Source organism: Corylus avellana, chromosome 9 (genome assembly GCF_965113065.1).
Source record: "Corylus avellana chromosome 9, dhCorAvel1.hap1.2, whole genome shotgun sequence".
Lineage (NCBI taxonomy): Eukaryota > Viridiplantae > Streptophyta > Magnoliopsida > Fagales > Betulaceae > Corylus > Corylus avellana.
The window spans coordinates 12,167,117-12,188,804 of record NC_142498.1 but is presented as its reverse complement, the minus strand read 5'-3'; the positions used below and the strand labels follow the sequence as shown (position 1 = coordinate 12,188,804).

The 21,688-nt window shown below is 37.6% G+C and overlaps 1 protein-coding gene across 1 annotated transcript; it reads left to right on the top strand.

Moving 5' to 3' along the window:
• Nucleotides 1–7,096: 7,096 nt before the first annotated feature.
• On the top strand, nucleotides 7,097–17,203 carry LOC132189106 (ATP-dependent 6-phosphofructokinase 3-like). Its single transcript, XM_059603631.2, is given in 14 exon segments — nucleotides 7,097–7,304; nucleotides 7,547–7,593; nucleotides 7,730–7,769; nucleotides 8,011–8,073; nucleotides 8,160–8,297; nucleotides 9,821–9,979; nucleotides 10,127–10,180; nucleotides 11,594–11,662; nucleotides 11,770–11,899; nucleotides 12,055–12,320; nucleotides 16,072–16,120; nucleotides 16,230–16,384; nucleotides 16,814–16,987; nucleotides 16,990–17,203. Coding segments are annotated over 14 exon segments (1,485 nt in total). The 5' UTR covers nucleotides 7,097–7,196; the 3' UTR covers nucleotides 17,023–17,203.
• Nucleotides 17,204–21,688: the final 4,485 nt, after the last annotated feature.

Sequence of the window (21,688 nt, the reverse complement as noted above, 5' to 3'; positions counted from 1 at the left end):
TTGGGTTTGCCTAGGGGATTTCAATGAAATTCTACACCTGTCAGAAAAATTTGGAGGGAAAGGTCGTTCACGAGGACTGATGTAAAATTTTCAGAATGCTTTGGAGGAATGTAGGATGTCGGATTTGGGGTTTAGGGGTCCAAAATTTACCTGGAGTAATGGCCAAGAGGGGTCTGGTTATACTAAGGAAAGGTTGGATAGGGTAATGGCAAATCGGGACTAGTGTGAGGGCAGACGTCTTAGTGGGGGCTGACATCATTTCTAACCATTCTCCTATATTCTTAAACTTAGTGGGGCAAGGTAGTGGGGGGCAGAGGAGAAGGGAATTCTAGTATGAGGCCGGATGGGAGTTGGACAAGCAATGCCATGACATTATTGTGAAGGCATGGAGGAAAGGCCAGCATCACACTGATCCATGGGACAATCTGTCAAGCAAGATTTTTTCTTGTAAAACCGAATTGTTGAAATGGAGACGTGAGCTGGTGGGTAAACCCAGGCAAGATTTTCCTGAGCAATGCGACTAGCTTGCTAAGGTGTAAGGTGATGCGAACGACCCTGATTTAAGGAAGGCTTCAAAGCTCCAAGATGACATCTAGCTCATTATGGAGCAGGAGGATCTGCGATGGCGCCAATGTGCTAAGGTTGATTGGTTAAAATTTGGCGATAAAACACCAAATTTTACCATGCGTGTGTCAACCAGAGGTGTAAGGCTAACAAAATCAATACCATTATGGATGAGTAGGGTAGGTCCTGGAGTACACAGGAGGAAATTGGAGAAGCTTTTGATAGCTATTTCATTAATCTGTTCACTACAGGGGGTGTAGAGAATATTGAGGCTTGCTTGGATGGAATAGAGGGGAGGGTCACGACAACAATGAACAATTCCCTATTGAGGCCATTCTTGGAAGAGGAGGTTAGGGTTGCTTTATTTCAAATTGGCCCTCTCAAAGCGCCGGGACCGGACGGACTTAATGCTGGATTTTTTTTTTTTTTTTCAGAAAAACTGACATATTGTGGGCCCTGAGGTTTGTAAAGCTATTCTTGATTGCCTCAATAGTGGTGTTATGAACTGTGACCTAAATTCTACTTTTTTAGCTCTTAACCCTAAGAATAAAAACCCCATTAGTGTTACTGATTTTAGACCCATTAGTCTATGCAATGTCCTTTATAAAATTATTTAAAAGGTCTTTGCGAATAGACTAAAGTTGATTTGCCAAACGTAATTTCCCCGACACAAAGCGTCTTTATTTAGGGGAGGTTGATTACGGATAATGTCATGGCTACTTATGAGACCCTCCATATGATGCATTCCCGGATGAGGGGTAAACAGGGTTATATGGCTGTGAAAATTGATATGAGTAACGCGTACGACAACGTGGAATGGAGTTTTTTGGAAGCAATTATGGGGAGGATGGGTTTTGATCCGAATTGGATTAAACTGATTATGATGTGTGTTCAATCGGCACATTATGTGGTCTTGGTGAATAGGATACCAACAGGGAGGATCAGCCCATCTAGAGGTATTTGGTAAGAAGACCCAATCTCACCATACTTATTCCTGATTTGTGCAGAAGCCTTGAGCTGCTGTCCCAAGCCGACAGTGATGGTGTGTTGAGGGGGGTCCCTTCATCTAAGGAGGGTCTACACCTAAACCACCTATTTTTTGTTGATGACAATTTACTATTTTGCAAAGCAGATATGTGTCATTGGAGCAAGTTGACAAACTTGCTCAGTGTATATGAGATAGCCTCAGGGCAACGTTTGAATACGTACAAGACGGCCATTTTCTTTAGCCGAAATACTCCTTTGGAAATAAAGGAGCAATTATTGGAAGTGTTGAGGATTCCCAGCTCACAAAGATATGATAAATACATGACATTGCTAGCTTTGGTGAGGAAATCGCGCACAAATGAATTTAAGGGCATTATTGACCGAGTTTGGAAACGCCTTCAAGATTGAAAGATAAAATTCCTTTCCCAAGCAGGGAAAGAGATTTTATTAAAGGCGGTAATCCAAGCTATCCCTACGTATTGTTTGAGTGTTTTTATGCTCCCCAAAGTCTTATGTTCAAAAATTAATTCTCTCATGCAAAAATTTTGGTGGGGAGAGTCTCGTATTCCTTGAATGAGTTGGAAAAAGTTGGGGGAATCAAAGGCACAAGGTGGAAAGGGATTTAGGGACTTTTTGTGTTTCAATAAAGCCTTGCTAGCCAAACAGTGTTGGCGACTTTGGCAGGATCCGGACAACCTTGTTTCCAAAATTTTGAAGGTGAAATATTACCCAAATAGTTTCGTTCTTGAGGCTCGTTTGGGAAATAAATCGTCTTTTGCATGGAGGAGCATAGTGGGATCATGTGAATTAGTAAAAAAGGGTCATTTTTGGCGGATTGGGAATAGCCAGACAACAAGAATATGGGGGGATAAAGGGGTTCCTATACCTGCAACTTTTTCCATCCAATCCTCTCCTCGGTCATTAAATTCGGATGCCAAAGTTTAAGTTAATAGATAGAGATACATTGTAGTCGAACAAATGGTTACTGGATAAGCTATTTCTACATTATGAGGTGAAGGCAATTTTGTCTATACCCCTTAGCTGCACAAATTGTAATGATTGCTTGATCTGGAGGGGAATTGCGAAGGGTACCTTTTCGGTTAAAAGTGCCTATCATTTGGCTAAGGAGGGAGAGGTGTTGATGCAAGTTGAATGCTCAGAAAAATGGGAGTTTGGTGACTTCTGGAGAACACTTTGGAAGCTAAGAGTCCCTAACACTGAGAAAAACTTCCTATGGTGTGCATGTAAGGAGATCCTGCCTACCAAAGGGAACTTGTGTAAAATAAAGGTAGTAGATGACCCACTTTGTCCTATCTGTGGGTTAACTACTGAGACTAGTCTTCATATTTTGTGGGAATGCCCCTCTGCAAGAGACGTGTGGTGTGCTAGTGGAAGGAAATTGCAAAAGAGCTCTATTGGGGGCCCAACTTTCTGTCAAGTGGTGAAGGAGATCTTCAACAGCTATGGCGAGGATGAAATAAAGCTCTTTGTGGGCCTAGTGAGAAAAATTTGGTTCAGGAGGAACAAAGTGCTTCATGGAGGTTCTTTTGCTCATCCAAACCTATTGGTTCAACAAGTGATGACTGCAGTGGTTGATTTCTTCGCAGCACAAATAGGGGAGGGCGTTGAGAAGGTAGACGTTACGTCTGGTTTGTTGACGAGATGGATAGCTCCACCTCTAGGTTGGTACAAGTTAAACTGGGATGCAGCCTTATGCGCCCAAAATGGAATGTTTAGAATGGGGGCGGTTATTCGTGACTGGGAAGGGAAGGTCGTTGGCAAAGTAGGGCTTCCTTGATCCTTCGGCTGCTAAGGCTTTAGCGGGAGTCCAAGCCTTAAGTTTTGGAAAGGAGATGGGACTTTCTCGACTTATACTAGAAGGGGATGCTAAAGTGGTAGTGGATGCGGTTAATTATGAAGCTACAGACTGGAGCAAAACCGGACACCTTATTGAGGATATGAAGATGTTACTATCTGCTTTCTCACAGTGGCAGGTGAAAGGGGTGGGCTGTGCTATCAATAGTGCAGCTCATACCACTGCAAAAATGGCTGCTAGGGAGGGGGTAGATAGGACTTGGTTGGGTACTTTCCCTGAATGTATACGTGAGCTTATCTTGAGGAAGTTTTCTGCTCCCTTAATTTGATTGATTTATAAGAAGTGATTAAGATTTTTCTCAAAAAAAAAAAAGTGGGTGAGAGGTGATTGAATGAAACAAATATCATTCAGGACACCTAAGATAAAGTGGCATTTGTTTGTTAGAGAATAGATGCAGCTTAGAGTTGACATAAAAGTTAAGCTGATAATTGACTCCGAGAGTCAGAGTTTGATGTTGGCAACAAAGTTCTCTTGAAAGTTGCACCTATGAAGGGAATCTCTCGTTTTGGAAAGAGATAAGTTGAATTCGTGCTACATCGGCCTGCTTGAAATCTTGGAGACTATTAGTTCAATGGCTTTTCGATTAGCATTACTACCCATTTTGGTGGGGATTCATAATGTACTTCATGTATCAATGCTCCAAAAGTATGTACCTAACCCGTTGCATGTACTAGACAATGAGTTGCTCCAAATTAGCCAAGATCTGACCTATGAAGAAGTACCTATTCGGATAGTCTACTATAAGGACAATGAGTTATGTCGAAGGAAGACTCTTATGAAAAGGTGATATGGAGTCATCAATAAACACTGACAAAAGATTCGTGAGAGCTAGAGGAAGAAATGAGATCTAAGTATCCTCAAGTATTTGAGTGACCTTGGATATGGAACAATGCATTTAAAATGATAAGATTTTCATGAAATAATGTTTTATTGGATTTTTTGCACTGTTATTAGTTGTTTGTTATATATTGTTATTGTTGTTCATGTGTATGGCACCTATGGCTTCAACATGCCGTCATCATATTTTGATGTGACTTTTGAGTATCGTGTGAATCCTAAACATATTCTACGTCATTGGATCACGATGTGTCTTCGATGTGATTACGAGATTATTAGCTTGAAGCCATTTGACATGCGCACTCCCCAACTAGGGAGAGGGACACTACCACAACTCTATGTGAAGACTCAGCCAATCAAACAAGTGAGATTCCATCTAAAGTCAGTCGGATTTCTCTAGAGGCTTGAGGAAAAGTATACACTGCTACCAACCGACGACTGAGAGAGTGTCTAAAGATGCAGGACATTTACCAGCTGATTGACAACGTTGATTATAATGCCCCCAAAACTGGCATTGACCATTATAGTAGGGTTACTGGCAATTCCTCCAATTGAGTTAACTTGTAACTAATTGAATGGATCGTCTGTCTAACATACTTAGAGAAAGTGTAGATTTGGAGCTACTAATAATCATATTGAGGTATCTAATAATCATATAGTATGCATGCATTTACATCGATCATAGATTTGGAGCTACTAATCAATACATTCATTCCAGGTATATGCAAAATAGATTCTAGGCTTTTTCTTTTAAAAGTTCTCTTAACAGATAACTTGATAAGCCACAAATATTGCGTAAGTCTAAGACCTAGTAAGTAAATCTCACAGTTGAGTATAAAATGAGCTCTTACTTATATGAAGAAGTAAACATGTACTTTCATTCTAGGCTCTTAGTAAAGTTCATACAAACACAACAACCCATATTATCATGCAAGCCTAAGAAAACAAGAGGTGTTTTAAAACATTTGAACTCTTTGCTTTTTAAAGAGAGTAATAGCACAAACTCATCATGTCACTCTAAAACTTTGTGAGAAACATTAAAATCACATGATCAATATGAAACCAACTCATTATGGAGGGTTTCACCTTGGAGATGGCAACCTTACTTCAAAATCTCATCCTCCTCTCTCTATAATCTCTTTCTCACTCTATGATTAAGGCTTCTGGTGCCAGGGATAAATTTTGGGGCGAGGAGGGGTGGTATTTATAGGGGGAGGGGCATGCATAAAGCTGAAAATGTGGATAATGGGTAAAAATTGATTTCAAATTGTCATCATACATTTGATACTACACCCCAAACCAGTCGGCCTTCGGCCACCCCTATGGGCCAAATGAAAAAAGAAGAAGAGTTTTTTATGGTTTGCCTTTGGGGGTGGCTCAAGGGCCATGGGGTGGCCGACCGGCCACTCCTAGGGCAATTTATTTATTTATTTTTTTTATTTGGCCCTTGGGGGTGGTGCCAAGATGGGGTGGCCAGCCACCCCATTATTTGTTTTTATTATTTTTTAATATTTTTTTTAATCATAAATAATATTTTTTTATTTTTTTATTTTATTAATGAGACATGTGTCCTATTTGTGGCCTTAAAATTTCTAAGAAAAAATCCTAGCCATTAATTAGATACTTGGACTGAAGATGATCTGAATCCCTCTACATGTGCCTTGTTTCACTTAGCAGTCAAAATTATCGGCTTTCGTGCCAACTATTCATTTAATGTATTCATTTTTTATCTTTGTTTACGGAACAGGATCCTCTCCAGTCCATTATGGACTGGAGAATATACAGTTCATGGCTAGGATTTCATCTCAAAAATCCTATGGTCACAAATAGGACACACATCCCATCAATAAAAATAATAATAAAATATTATTTTAAATTAAAAAGATTTTAATAAAACAATTAAGAAAGAAAAAAGAAAAAGAAAAAGAAAAGAAGGGGGTGGCTCAATGGCCGCCTAGGGGGTGGCCGAGATCGCCCTTGGGGGTGGTTCGGCCACCCCCAAGGGCCAAGTTAAAAAAAAAAAAAGTTGGCCCTTGGGGGTGGCCGAACCATCCCCAAGGGCGAAGCCACCCCAGACCAGCCATTGGGGGTGGCTCTACCCAAAATGGTGGTGGCCAGCCACCCCCTTCTTTTCTTTTTCTTTTTCTTTTTTCTTTCTTAATTTTTTTATTAAAATCTTTTTAATTTAAAATAATATTTTTTTATTATTTTTATTGATGGGATGTGTGTCCTATTTGTGGCCATAAGATTTATGAGATGAAATTCTAATCATGAATTGGATATTCTCCAGTCCATAATGGATTGGAGAGGATCCTGTTCCTTTGTTTACTCTGTTTGTTTGTCTATTTGTTTTTGGGATACTCAGATTTTGTTGTTGTTTCTTATTGTAATTTTGTTTGATGTACTAAAAAAAAAAAAGAAGAGAGAGTAACTTTAAATATTTTGTATTTTCAACTATTTGCCCTTTATGTTCTTCGCCGAAAACCACTCCCCTATGTCTATGTCCCCTCGGATCCGATCTTTAAAAGTAAAAACCAGTGTCCTTTTGGCGATTCCAACGGTAGACTTTACAGTACAGCCCCGCCAGCTGTTTTCGCGAAACAGGCCACGCGAATGAAACGCTAAATTTAGGTGCGTATCACCTACAATATACTTTAAATAAACTTCCAAAAACCAATGGATCTCAACCGTAAAAACCATTACGTTCATTTGGCGATGATATCACGAGCCGTCAGGATTCACTGCAAGACCCATGGGATCAACCACTGTCGCATGCCCTGGTGGCACACTATAAATAGCTAAATACCGCTTCATTTTCTGCATTTTGCAATCGTACCCCTCCACTGTGCACCATATTCCGCTTCTTCAAAAAAGCGCCCAGATATTATTTCAAACAGGATTTTCTCGGCGTTTCCGGTTCCTTTCTGGAAGGATGGGGATGGCTTGTTCCGAGAACTCGGTCTTGAAAGCAGTTAGCGGCGAAGCTGGTTACGTGCTCGAAGATGTTCCTCACCTCACCGATTACATTCCTGATCTTCCTGTATCTCTCTCTCTCTCTGAGTTTTTTATTTTGTGGATTTGTTTAGGTTTAATTTTGTTCTACCAACTGACGGTCGTTGTTTGGATCAATGTTGTTTAAGCGATCAATTGACATTCTATTGAATTTCCGAAATGTTCTAGCAATCGCTCAGTTTCGATGTATAGAATAAAGTGTGAGCTCCTATATGTTTGATTTCTTTATTTCTTAAATTTTATTCTGATGGGTGCTGGGTTGTATGGCAGACTTGTCCTAATCCATTGCAATTCAATCCTGCTTACTCGGTGGTCAAGTAAGTAAAAGTTTCATGGCGATTGATTTTTTTTTTTTTTTTATCTTTTGTGGTTACTAATTTCTTTTATTTAATGGTTTTGGCTCGACAATATGATCATTTTTTACGCCGCTTTTTTTTTTTTTTTTTTTTTCAGGCAGTATTTTGTTAATTCGGATGATACGGTTACTCAGAAGGTCAATTCTCTGTTCTTTAAGTTGATTTATTTCCTACATCTCGTTGTAAAAAAAAAATGCATATATATATATATATATATATATATATATATATATATATTCTATTAGAGAAGTTGGTATTGTAAGACTATGCTCTAATTGTATTGCACACGATATTATCACTAGCTAGGTTTTGCAATTTTGGTGTAAACAATTTTCAAAAGCAAGCTGATTTTCCTTATTCTTGGGAACTCATTTACAGATTGTTGTTCACAAGAGTAGCCCAAGAGGGATACACTTTCGGCGTGCTGGACCTCGCCAAAAGGTATTGCTTCCCGTCGTGTTTGAATGCTGTTGAAGTAACTTCAAGTCATGTTCATGTTAGTAATATATACCTATTATGTTACTCAGGTCTATTTTGAACCAGATGAAGTGCATGCGTGTATTGTAACATGTGGTGGTCTGTGCCCCGGGCTCAACACGGTGATCAGGGAAATTGTGTGTGGTCTTTATAACATGTACGGTGTCAATAGGATCCTCGGGATAGATGTGAGTAGTGATATTGATTGATGCTTTGCTAGAAAAATTTGAGCTCTTGTTACTATTTCTTCTTTTTCTTTCATACATGTTTGTGCTGCTTCTTGTTTTCCAGATAAGAGTTGTGTAGGTCAATCTTTATGGTAATCCAGGCCCCCTCCTTCCTTTTAGTCAAGAAGGGGAAAAAAGAAAGAAAAATGGTAATTTTGAGATCAGAATTAACTTCTGTGAGTGGAACGAGAACATAATAGTGTTTATTATCATGTCTGAAAATAGTCTAAAAGTCAGATTATCAATCTTCCTAGAGCTTTAATGGCATTTCCTCCCCCTATAAGAATGGGGTGAGGGTGAGGTTCTGGGCTTAAAAGGCATTACGTGCATGTGGAGAGAGAGACAGAGAATGTCACTGTATGCAACTGTTATCCACGTCATGTATATATGTATGCATCTTTTTCAATTAGAAATATGCTAGTAGGAGCAGACAACATAAAGGTTAGTGGTTCTAATTAAGTCTGGATGCAGCAAAAGCTAAGATCTTGAGGTGGACCAGCCATGAATGTGTTGTCATTGGACTTATCAAAAAAAAATGAATGTGTTGTCATTGGAATTTAAAGATGCCATATTTGGTAATGGTTTTTGAGTACTTCTGGCAGCATGTGCTCAAAGCTTGTAGAAATTTGAATGATGCTACTTACTAATTAAAGATACTATATCTTATCAAAAAAAAAAAAAAAAATTAAAGATAAAAATTTAAATGAGTCTTATGAGCCTGATATGTCAACTAGCTTCATATGCTTTGTATTTCCTTTTGGTTTGATTACAATTTTTGTTTTCGTTTGTGATAGATCTATGGTATATCTTGGTATACAGCACAGATGCCAGGTTTTTAGGTGTCCTATGACTTTTAATACGTTGACTTTCATATGTCACAAGGATGCGGGACAGGGCCATTCCAAGAAATTTCATTGGAAACTAATCAATTCTGGAATAGGTCCAAGGACCAAAAGCCTAATTTTTTGCGTTGCAATATATTCTTCCTTCATTGTGACTCTTGTCTAGGTTGACCAACACAATTTTGTGATATAACTTTTTAAATGTCATCAGCACCTTGTTCTGTGAACCCATGACATCACACTGGCCTACACACGTTGAATGGACATGATATAAGTATAGGTTACTAGATGCTTCTTGCATCTCAGTTATTGAAAGTGTGAAATATAGTAAACGTGCAAGTATGACACATTGATATCTAATTGTGCATAACAACATGGCTGAATCCAAAGTTATGGGTTAGCACTTGCGAGGTGTGTTGTACCTGGCGTCCATTTCCAAGTGTTGCTGAAGCTGAGGTCTTGAAAATTTCAGCATATTGTTATTAAACATATCTTGGTAATACAAGTTTTGCAGATAAAGTTTTGAGATGAGCAAGGGGAAAGTTTTGACATTTTGTTAAACAGAATATTTATGCTTCATAATTTGAGACTCACTTCTTGATTCAGTGGCTCACTAACAAATTCTGTTTGATGTGTATTTAGGGAGGATACAGGGGCTTCTATGCCCGAAATACCATTACTTTAACACCAAAGGTTGTTAATGATATCCATAAACGTGGTGGTACCATCATTGGGACCTCACGAGGAGGCCATGATACCTCAAAGATAGTTGACAGCATTCAGGATCGTGGAATTAATCAGGTATGGAAAGGCTTGCTATATTCAAGTAATTATTCTGCAATGTTTTTTGTATAAATCAATAAACTCAAAAGTTCATTTTATATATTTGTTTGAGCCACACACAATTCCTTTGGTTTGAGTATTTGTCATTGCTGTTATGTAATCTAGGTTTATATAATTGGAGGAGATGGAACTCAAAAAGGAGCAGCTGTCATATACGAGGTAATTTTATTTAGTAAATTAGAGAAAGTATGAATGTTGGAGAGAATCAATTTGATAATGTAATATATGGCCTTCTCAATTGTGGACATGTTGCCTCCTAAGCATGAGGATAAACTGCTTAGCCCGTCAGGGGTGAAAGCTCCTGGATTACCTGGTAACTGGTTTTGGCGGGTGGGGTCAGTTACCCGTAGGAATTTGATTAATGGTGAGGATTGTTGTACAGTATGCGTTTGCGACGTGCAATTAATCTAAGTAAAGTTCTCTTATGTTATTAAAAAAAAAAAAAAATTGTGGACATGTTGATTGTGATAGCTGGGGCTACTTAGTTAAAGGGATGTACTCGACCTTTCTGTTTTCGAATTTCTGCAAAACAGTATATGTGTGTGGACCCCACAATTTTATGACCAACTTTGCCTGATCTTAATGATCAGCAGTCAAATCTCTCTCTCTTTCTCTCTCTCTCTTCACAAATACACAAATTTAAGAGCCACTGACTTCAATGGTTTGATAGGTTTTATGTGATAATTCCAAGCCTTTAATCATTTGGTGTCTACAAATGTCCTTGGGCTGTGCGAAGTAGTATAAAATGTTTGTAGAACTTTCTTTTGCTTTCTTACATTTTTCATAATTTTGTCTGCATGTGTCCCTGTCATTTACCAAAGAAACAAAGTGTGGGTCCCTGTTACTGTATAACGTTATTTTCTACTCACTTACCCAAAAAATAAGAAATAAATAATCAATCCCCTTCCCCCTCTTCCTCTCTCCTCTCTCTACCTAAATGATTGATCGCGTACTTTGAATGTAAAAAATAGGGGTTGTGATCAAACCAACCCATGAACCTGCCCATTGTTGGCTCGCACTCTCTTGACCCACTTTTAGTGTTGGGTCTGACCGACCCTCCCATCCTTATCCAACAAGTCATTGTACTATAACTAGACACCGTAAAATATGTATTGAATATAAAACATATCTTAATTATTATATTATTTTATTGTCTTTAGGAGTTTTTCAACGTATTAATATTAGGGAAAAGGTGAGCTTTAGTTTTTACCATCAAACTCTGTGTTCACAGAAATACTGTGCTTCTTTATTAACATATTGCCAAATCTAAAATTATAATGAAGATAACTGGTTATATGTGGTAGTCCATGTTGATGGTATCTTTTTTATTTTTAATAAGTAATTGGTCCGTGTTGATGGTATTTTAGATGAGTTTTTGAGTTTGGGCTTTATGACCTTCTATTAAATGGGTCAGGTTAGACTTGTTAAAGAAAATACTAAAAAGTTCAGGTTAAGTTGCGTTCATGTTATCATCTAAGTGCTTGATCTAACCTGAACTGACTTATAGCCATGCTTAGCCCACCATTTTTCTTGTGTCTTAGTTATTTAAATGTTTTACTTCTTACTGAGCAGGAAATTAAACGGCGTGGACTCAAAGTTGCAGTTGCTGGAATTCCTAAGACGATAGATAACGACATTCCGGTACTTCTTATCCATAAACTGGACTGGATCCAATGATCTAATGTTTGCTCATTGTTTTTGTTTGCATTAATCCTTGAAATAACTTGTGTGACCTTCCATTGACTCAGGTTATTGACAGGTCCTTTGGATTTGATACTGCGGTTGAGGAAGCCCAACGTGCCATCAATGCAGCCCATGTTGAAGCTGGAAGTATTGAGAATGGTGTTGGTGTTGTAAAATTAATGGGACGCTTCAGTGGTATGCTCTGTGTTTATGTTTGATATTCTTGTAGGTTTTAAAGCTTTGGGTTTATGATTTAATGTTAATTATATAGCGTTTACATGTTTGTAATAATTATCATGTCTATTTTTTCTTTTTTGTCTTTTTTACTATCTAACAGGATCCTAATGCAGGTTTCATTGCTATGTATGCTACTCTTGCCAGCCGTGATGTGGACTGTTGTTTAATTCCCGAGTCTCCCTTCTATCTTGAAGGAAAAGGTGGACTTTTTGAATATATCGAAAGACGACTCAAAGAAAATGGGCATATGGTTATTGTGATGGCCGAGGGAGCAGGACAGGATCTTCTTTCAGAGAGTTTGCAATCCATGAACTTGAAAGATGCTTCAGGGAACAAGCTACTACAAGATGTTGGGCTATGGATGTCTCAGAGGATCAAGGTATCTCTTATAAAAGGACAAACATACTACATTTTTTTTTAAAACAAAATGGTTTTAAATCTCTTTTGTGCAATACTAGGTTTGTGGCTCACATGTGCACATCTTATCTATGTCCACATTGCGGGTGTAAAAATACTGGACTTTCTCTGTTGTGCAATTGGCTTGTGACTGGCACATGCAGATCTTATCTATGTCTTTATTAGGGGGTGTTCTAAATAAATTACCTTTTGATTTAACATGATTAAAAGCATAATGATATGCTACTTGGAATTAGGTTCCACAAGATTTTACTTCCATATCCATTCTTGATGTGATGGTAATGGCACGTCAAGGCATGTCACGACGAGATAGCCATCAAAATTTTGCAATTTTGTTTTTTTGGTCGACGATGGGTTATTTTTATGCTAAATCAAATTGTTTGAGCTTATGACAGATAAGGGGGATGGAGGTCTTTGTTTTGTTGAGAGGAGCAAAGGGGTATCTCGAGCATGAAGTGGTTGTTGAATATGGTGGAGGAGATGATTAAAGGGGAGAATTTGAGAGAGTTTATAGGACTTACGGTTGGTAGCAGAGCGTATGTTGCACAGAGTTGTGCAAATGGTCATGGAAGGTATTTAGCAGTGGTGGAATATGGTGGAGGGCGGAGAGGTTTCAATCTCATTCCAGAGGACAGAGAAGGTAGGAGGTGGGGAATTGTGTTGTGGAGATGAGAAAGGTAGTAGATTATCCAAAGTTGTATGTCATTGTTGATAGTAGGTCTAGTAAGTCGCATGGTTGCTCAAAATCAATGGGGGTGCGTGGTAATCTGCTGATGCCACAAAATATGATTTTGATTGTGGATTGTAGATGATGGTCGTATGTGGAAGCTCTGGTAGGGAGGGGGCATTATCAAGAATTTGAGTCTAAGGGTAGAATGGGTACTTCAAAGATGCAAATGGTAAAAGGTAAGGACAGATGTGGTAAGGAGGTGTGGCTGTTACTCAGAAATTTTGGTGTGCAAGTTGTTGGTGACAGCTTGAAGTTCCCTTCGGTGGTTATGGACATTTTCCTTGATTTACGGAATGTGAAATATTTGCTGGTACCCCTCAAAAGTGAAGTGGAACAGTGTCTGGTAAGAATAGAGGTGGGCCAAAGACTGATGAAGCAAAGGGATTGACGACGTACTACAGGGGATGAGTTACTTGTTTGTGTTTATCTACAGCCAGTTTATGTTCCATCATCAAGTGGTGGAGTATGTCGTGGAATTTTAGCATTGAAAAGTCAGCATAGAGTTTAGTTGCGAAGGGTGTTTATGCTCATAAGAAGTATTTTGGCTACAAAAGTTGCAAACCAAGAAAGTTTCTCTTTTGCGTCAATGTTATGTTGAAGATCCTATAATCTTCTACTGCTACATCACCTTGTTGTAGTCTAGTTCTTTATCTCTTGGAAGTTTAGTTCTGTTATGTTTCATATTTCTTGAATAAGTAGATATTATATAAGGACCTTGTACCCTATGATTTTGGCATTATGAATGAAGAAGCTTATTTCTGTATAAGCTTATATACTATAGGCATATCTAATTGGATTGAAAAACTTTAGAGGGACTTTTTATTGGGTGGAATTGGTGGATTTTAAATTCCATTTAGTTAATTGGTCGAAGATTTTTTTTCAATGCTATCCGGTGGTTGGGGAGTAAGAAATTTGATTCAATTTAACTAAGCTCTCCTTGGAAAATGGTTATGGTGTTACGCTATGGAGGAGGAGGTTTTGTGGAGATTGTTGGTGGAGACTAAATACGATAGCATGAGGGGAGATTGATGTTCCAAGGAGATAGCATGGCCTGTCGAAGGAGTGGGAGCGTGGAAATATATAACGTGAGTGGGGAGTTTTCTTGAGTTTTGTTAGATTTAAGCTGGGAGATGGGTTCAAGATCAGATTTTAGCATGATTTGTAGTGTGCGGACCATCCTTTGAAGACATCTTTTCTGGACCTGTTTAGTATTGTGCGTTGTAAGGACACATGGATGGTAGATCATATGTAGTTCCATAAAGGAAATTTCTAGCGGAGTATATCTTTTACAGGACCAGTGCATATGATTGGGAGGTGGATTTGGTTTCTTCTTTCTTTGAGCTTTTGTATTCTATTAGGCTGAGGCAAGGCAGTGAGGATATAATTTGTTGGATCCCCTCGGGTTAAATTTACTTTACCCAGTTTTTCAATTCGAACTTCAATGTTTAAAAATTGGCAATATACCCCCCTAATGTTTCAAAAATTTTCAATTCAGTCCATCTGTTACTAATTTCCATCAAATTGGACAGAAATTAAAAAAAAAAAAAAAAAAAAGCATCAAGGGTAATTACGTAATTTTATAGATTTCCGTCCAATTTGACGGAAATTAGTAATGGAAGGTCTGAATTGAAAATTTTTTAAACATTAGGAGGGGTAAATTGCCAATTTTTAAACATTAGGGTTCGAATTGAAAAACCCCTGGAAGTTCAGGGGAGTAAAGTGAATTTAACCCGATCCCTTCCAAAAAGCGGAAGTTTGAAGTGAGGTCCTTTTATCGTGTGTTGTCCACTCCTGCTAGTTTTCCATTTTCCTTGAGGAGTATTTTGGATAGTCGAGGCTTCAAGATTGCCATTCTTTGTGTCTTGATTGCATCGGTAAAATCTTACTTTGGATAACTTGAGGAAGAGGAAGATCCTAGTGGTGGATTAGTGTCGTAGATGCAAAAAGAGTGAGGAGTTCATTGATCATCTTCTACTTCACTGTGAAATAGCAAGAGAGTTATGAAATATGCTTTTTAGTCTTTTTGGTGTTGAATGGGTTATACTTAGTTAGAAGGATAATAGAGTTGGCTGGTTGGAGAGGTCAGTTGGGATGCCATAACATTTTGGAAGTTGGCGGATGGTACTTTTGTGCTTAATGTGGTATATTTGGAGAGGAGAATGCAAGGAGCTTTGAAAATTGCGATATTTCGGTGGTAGAGCTAAAAATGTTATGTTCAAATCCCTTTATACACGGATCGCGACATATAATAGTTTGCATTTTTCTAATTTTTTTATTTTTGGACTTCTGTTCTTTCTTTTCTCTAATACGGGGTTTTTCTCTAATGAGATTGTATTCCTTATTAAAATAAAAATTTTACATGATTAAGTTTTTATAGCACATCTAGAGATTATTAGACTTCCTTTCTAAGTTGAGATTCATTAAAGATAAAAGGAGTATACTTTCCTTCATGTGTTTCCCCTAGAAATTTCACCATCTATATAAATGTGTAAAACATTACGATATATTTAAAATACATAATATATTGTCGTGTCCTGCTGTGTTTATTCCACCTGCTGAAGAATTGCTGTATCAGTATATCCATTTTATATCTATATTATCAGTAGCACCATATGCTTCATCTTCTGTACCATATATAGCAATGTTTCAAAAAGTTCTGCTTCAGACAAGATCCTGCAGGGGTTAGAACCTGAGCTGCTGCACTGTGTGGTGTCAGGTTCATTTAAATTTCTAAAATTAAAATCCTTAAAGTGGTATTAAGTTGTTTTCTTTCTGCATATGGCATATCAAGTAACTGATGAAAGTCTTTTGCTGGGAAATATTTTTGTTCAACCATCAGGTTGCAACAAGACTGCTAATTTAGTTTTAGTAAAGAGACATCATATTATTGCCTCTATTTTTTGAGATATTCTCTTGCATATTTCTCAGAGGGTTAATATAGATGTCTTTTGGTTATAACAGTTTTCTGTTTCTCTTGCCGTAGGATCATTTCGCATTGCAAACTAAGATGGTCCTTAATCTTAAATATATAGGTCAGTGCCCTCAAATTGGCCTCCTTTTTGTGTGTGTTTGTTTCCTTTTCTTGTTTTTTTCAAATGGGTCTTTTATTCGACATGGCTGTACAACCAATTAATCTTGCAGATCCTACATACATGATCCGGGCAATTCCAGGCAATGCTTCTGACAATGTCTACTGCACGCTTCTTGCTCAAAGTGCAGTTCACGGAGCAATGGCTGGGTATACAGGCTTCACAGTCGGGCCTGTCAATGGCAGACATGCTTATATTCCTTTCTATGTAAGTAATTCTGTGCCCTTATATAATCACGTTTAGTCAGAAGTAATGGATTTTTGCCATCTTGTTTGTTAAAAGCAACCAACTCATTTTGATCCAAATTCATGTTGTTGGTTACCAACACTCTATTTGAATCTAAAATTCTGAGGAAACGATTCCTTTAAACGGAAAAATCATAGAAGTAATGAACTCATTTAAGTGTTAAGATTTAATGAACTCATTTAAGTGTTAAGATTCTTATCTTTCCTGATCCTCTTAATCTCTCTGGAGGTGACCTTAGAGATAACCTTTCACGTACACAACCTATTTCCTTCAAATATGCAATAATGCCATTCCCAATAGATAGAGAAAGCAAAAGATAACCCAAAAGTATATTGTTTTGGCATAACCAGGACTTGGTGCTAAATCTTTTATCTGAATTTGTATCAACAGCGTGTCACGGAGAAGACGAATCAGGTCGTGATTACCGACAGGATGTGGGCAAGACTCCTTGCTTCGACCAACCAGCCAAGCTTTGGGACCACCCCCAAAGATGTAACTGAAGTGATGAAAGAGGAAGAGCCTCAGGCACCATTGTTGGACGGGGACAGTTGTAACGAAGACAAGTTATTTTGACCAAAGACATTCCTAGTATGTCATAGAAGGTGCTCAGCACACAGCACACTAGTTTGGTAAAACGTACTATTATTACAGTTAGTAGCTACTCTTAGTTGGATGCCTTCCCTCTAATATTGGTTTTACAGGAATTTGCATTCGATTAATGTTGTAACATTGAGAGGTTATATGTGGTTATTCTGGGAGCAAAATTTTCATTTCAAGTTCTATTCTGACACTTCTTCGAAAGGACTGCATTAAGATTAGGGTTAATATGGTGTAGTACTTTCACTATTTTTTATATATATAATAGGGAGGAATATAATAATGGTTGAAATTGTTTTGTTTTCCTTTATTACAAGAATCTCTCTTCGGATACTCCCTCTTAAACTATATATATAAGTCCGGCTTGAAATAAACTCTAACCGGTTATGGCACAAAGACTTTGAAACACATTAGTTTGTTGGGCTTCAGATTTTCTACACCCCGTTCGTGAAATGAAATGATAATTAACTTCAATGCATTTTAGTCCTTTCGTGAAATGGATTAGAAATAGTATGTAGTGTAACTTGATTATTGTAATAGTAAGATTCGAAAGGTGAGTCTCCTAAAAAATTACCATGTTAGTTCACTAGTGCCATGAGTTATGGCTCTGTACTCAGTTTCTGCGTTAGAGCATCAAGCATTTTATCTAAGAAAAATAGCATAATTTTTTTACTTTATTTATTACTTTTACGATACAAATTCCAATAGATTTTCTATTCAATTTTCTATTTCTTTAAATGATTTTTTACTATTTGTTTATTGGTTTTTTAAACCACCAAGAGAGGAGAGAGAAATGATTAAAAACATAATACATAAGCTCTAGTGCTGGCCTAAAAGTAACCAATAAGAAGACAAGTAGTTGGACATGATTTTTGCTTCATATTAGTTAAGTATAACACAATACGAAGGTTTTAGAGCATCTACCGAAGATGCTCTTAGATATATATAATTTTTTTATTTTTTTTCTAATAAGAAGATGCTCTTAGATTGTATTACCATGAGTAGTGATAATCATAACACCAGTGTGAGTAAACAGTCACTCACGTCGGTGTATTTTATAATATTATTTTTTTAATATTACTGTTCATTTTTTAAAATAATATAATAATATTATAATACAATTACTCACGCTGGTGTTATGATTATCAGTACTCTATTACCATTGTCTATTATCTTACTTTTACATGTGATCAAATTACTGCCTAAGAACGTCCATTTGAAGGAGGACCATTTTTGGTGTAGCATAAGCATTTTCCATTTCCATGGCTCGTCTGCAAACTGAATTAGATAGTGCATCCTCAATTGTTCTAGGAATAGAAAATACTAGAAAGTTGGGAGGTTAAGCATGAAAAAGGAAGGGAACAATGAATTGAGGTGATACAAAGAATGAATGGGTATCTTTCTCTTTCTATAGAGTAATAATATCCAGTACGTTGAACAGGATTTAGGGATGACAAGGAAGATGATGGTTAAGGCATGGGAACCGATGATCGTGAGCACATGAGTAAACTTTGTAATGGAGGTGTAGAAAATGATGGCGAACACTGCGGATGAGAAGATGAAATAACATGAAGTGGGGATGGTAAGACACTCATAATAGGAAGGCAATAGATGAGGTAGATGACTCATCACACACGCGCACACACACACACACACACACACACACACACATATATATATATATATATATATATATATAAAAGTCGAAACCCCTCTCAGAAGTGCCTTAAAATTGCGACATGTCACGTGAATCTAATTTTTTTTTTTTTTAAGGCATAATTTTTTAATCGATTTTTTAAGAGTGAACCGATTTTTTCCTGGTCATTAATTAGCGACATTAATTGCGTTAATTATATTTCAAGTGTTTTTCATATATAAATTATTCAATAAATTAAGTATTATTAATGTTTGAATCAAATAAAGAAACAAATAATATAAATCAAATTATTATGTATTAATACGTTTAGTCAATTTAATTTGTATATTAATATGTTTAGGATTCTCAAAAAGGGGAAAAAAAAAAAAAAAAGACGTCATATATATATATATAAAACCGGTTTTTTTCTTAAAAACCCGGTCATTAATTAGCGCCATTAATTGCATTAATTGTATTTCAATATATTAATTGCGTTAATTATATCTATATGACATCATTATTTGCGTTAATTATATTTTAATATAATCCATATGTCATTAATTAACGTCATTAATTGTGTTAACTATATTATAATCCATGTATTCTTCTTGCTATTTTTTTTTTCTTTATACAATTCATTTTAAATTATATATACTTACAAGAACAAAGATTTATTATTATTTTTTTTTATTTAAAGATGTGAGATATATTTTTATACGTCTTTTTAACTATGAAAAATGATGTATTTAAATTTTAAAATTATATTATAATAAAGAATCCCGCGCATAACGTGGGTTATATATATATATAGGGAATCCATATCAGTCTCATTCATAGAAATCATTATGAGCATAAAGCTCTTACAAACAACCATAGCCAAAGCTACGAGGTTACAAGCGTCACAGATGACGTATTACATTCCAAACCCAAAACCAATCCACTAACCCATGACTAATCTAAATATTAAAAAACAGATCTATGCCAAACAGACTTAAATTAATGCATAAGTAGTGCTTATTCCTTAGAACTAAGGGTAGACAAATCCCTAACTGAAATACTTCCTCCTCGACCCGAAAGTCAAGAGTCAGGATAACGTTCACATCCACAACCCAAAGGTCTGGACCATAGCAAATAACTCAGTAGGCATTAGACATGCAGATCGAGAGGGGAAAGAGCCTTATTACAAGCAAAAAACAGGAAATAAAAGCGTACAGGGAAATAAAGGGATAAAAACAGAATAGAAAAAATCGGACAAACAATAAATGGAAACCAACAGAATAGGGAAAAAACCGAAGAATCACACTAAGCGGGAAACGGCAGCTGGAAGGAAGCCGATCACGTGCTGGCCGGAAACCGACGCAGAAGGTGGCATCGGAGCTCACCGCGAGGCACCCCTAAGTGGTTTGGGGTGGCCAAGGGTGGCTTCCGGCCACCTCTTCTATTTTTTTTAAAAAAAATTTAAATTAAATTAATAAAAAATTTGCTGACGTGGCAAAACAGTGCGTTTCAACCAAACTAATGGCAGTTAAAAAATTTTGACGGTTGGGATTTGCTTGACATTTTGATTGACCCAGGGAGTAAATTGTCGGGAAAAAAAAAACTTAGGGACAAAAAATTTTTGGCGTGTTTATCCAAGACGTTTTGATATAATTTCCCTAAAATTTATCCACCTTAATCAAGAAATCCTCAATTATTGCCCGTGGAACCTTCACTAACCTGTCAGCCAATTGGAGTGTCATCGATGTGGGCTTCAATTCCCCTAACCCCAACTGTAAGTAGATTGAGTAGGGCAAAAGATTTACACTTGCTCCAAGATCCAATAATGCCCTTTCAATACGACTGACTCCTATTATGCAAGAAATAGTAGGACACCTAGGGTCCTTGTACTTGATGGGCAACTTTCATTGCAGGATTAAGCTAACCTACTTGGTCAGGAATGCCTTCTTTGGGGCATTCGTCCTCCTCTTGACAGTTATGAAGTCTTTCAAGAACTTGGCATATGACAGCACTTGCTGGATGGTGTCCAAAAATGGGATATTGGTTTGGACTTGCTTGAACACCTCCAAAATATCCTCAAACTTCCTTCCTTTCTTAGGTGCTCATAACCTGTTAGGGTAAGGTTCTTTAGGCAAAAATGAGCTAGGAGGATTCTCAACAACAGGTGTGGCTTTGGATGGCTCAGCATCTCTCTTCTCCTTGTTGCCACTCTCTTACCCTTGTGGCACAGTAGGGTTCTCTTCTGGTAGAACCACTTGATTGTCAGCTTGTCTATCTAACCTCAGTGTGACAATCTATTGCACCTGTTCCTACCCGTGCGTAGGATTTGATGAACTTCCAACCCCAAACTGTCCCTTTGGGTTGGGCACGGGCAAACTAGGGAACTTTCCTTTCTCTCTTCCACCCAAGTGACTTACATGTTGACCCATCTGACTCTCCAGCTTGGCAATCACTTGGGTGTTTACCATTATTGCACTCCTCACTTCATTGATGGATTGGCAATCATCTTCATCAAATCCTTGAGAGTGTCTTTCAACGACTGTGAAACTGAGGTTGGCACTTGAGTGGGAGCTTGGTAAGCAAGTGATGGCGCTGAATGGGCCGAGCGACCATGATTCAGAACCGGTGGAAGAAATCTAGGAGGGTATTGATTTTGAGCATAATAGGGAGCTCCTCCCTGATTCACCGGTTGGTTCTGCTTCAACGGAAAATTAGGGTGGTTCTGCCACCCTGGATTGTATGTCTCAGAGTATGGTCCATTTGACTGCTTCCGATAGTCATTGAAAGCGTTCACTTGTTCCATAGGATACTCGGCAAAAGCCAGCATAGATGGACAATTCTGTGCTAAGTGCATAGGACTAGCATATATGGAACGGCTATCAACATTGAAAGTTTTGGCAACATTGATGGACTGACCCACAGTGAGAGCGTCAACCTTCTTGGTCTGGGCATCTATCTTCATCTTCAACTCAGTGTCTTCTTTTAACTCATAGATGCCTCATTTCTTGGGGATACGGGCTGATCTGTCCCGACAA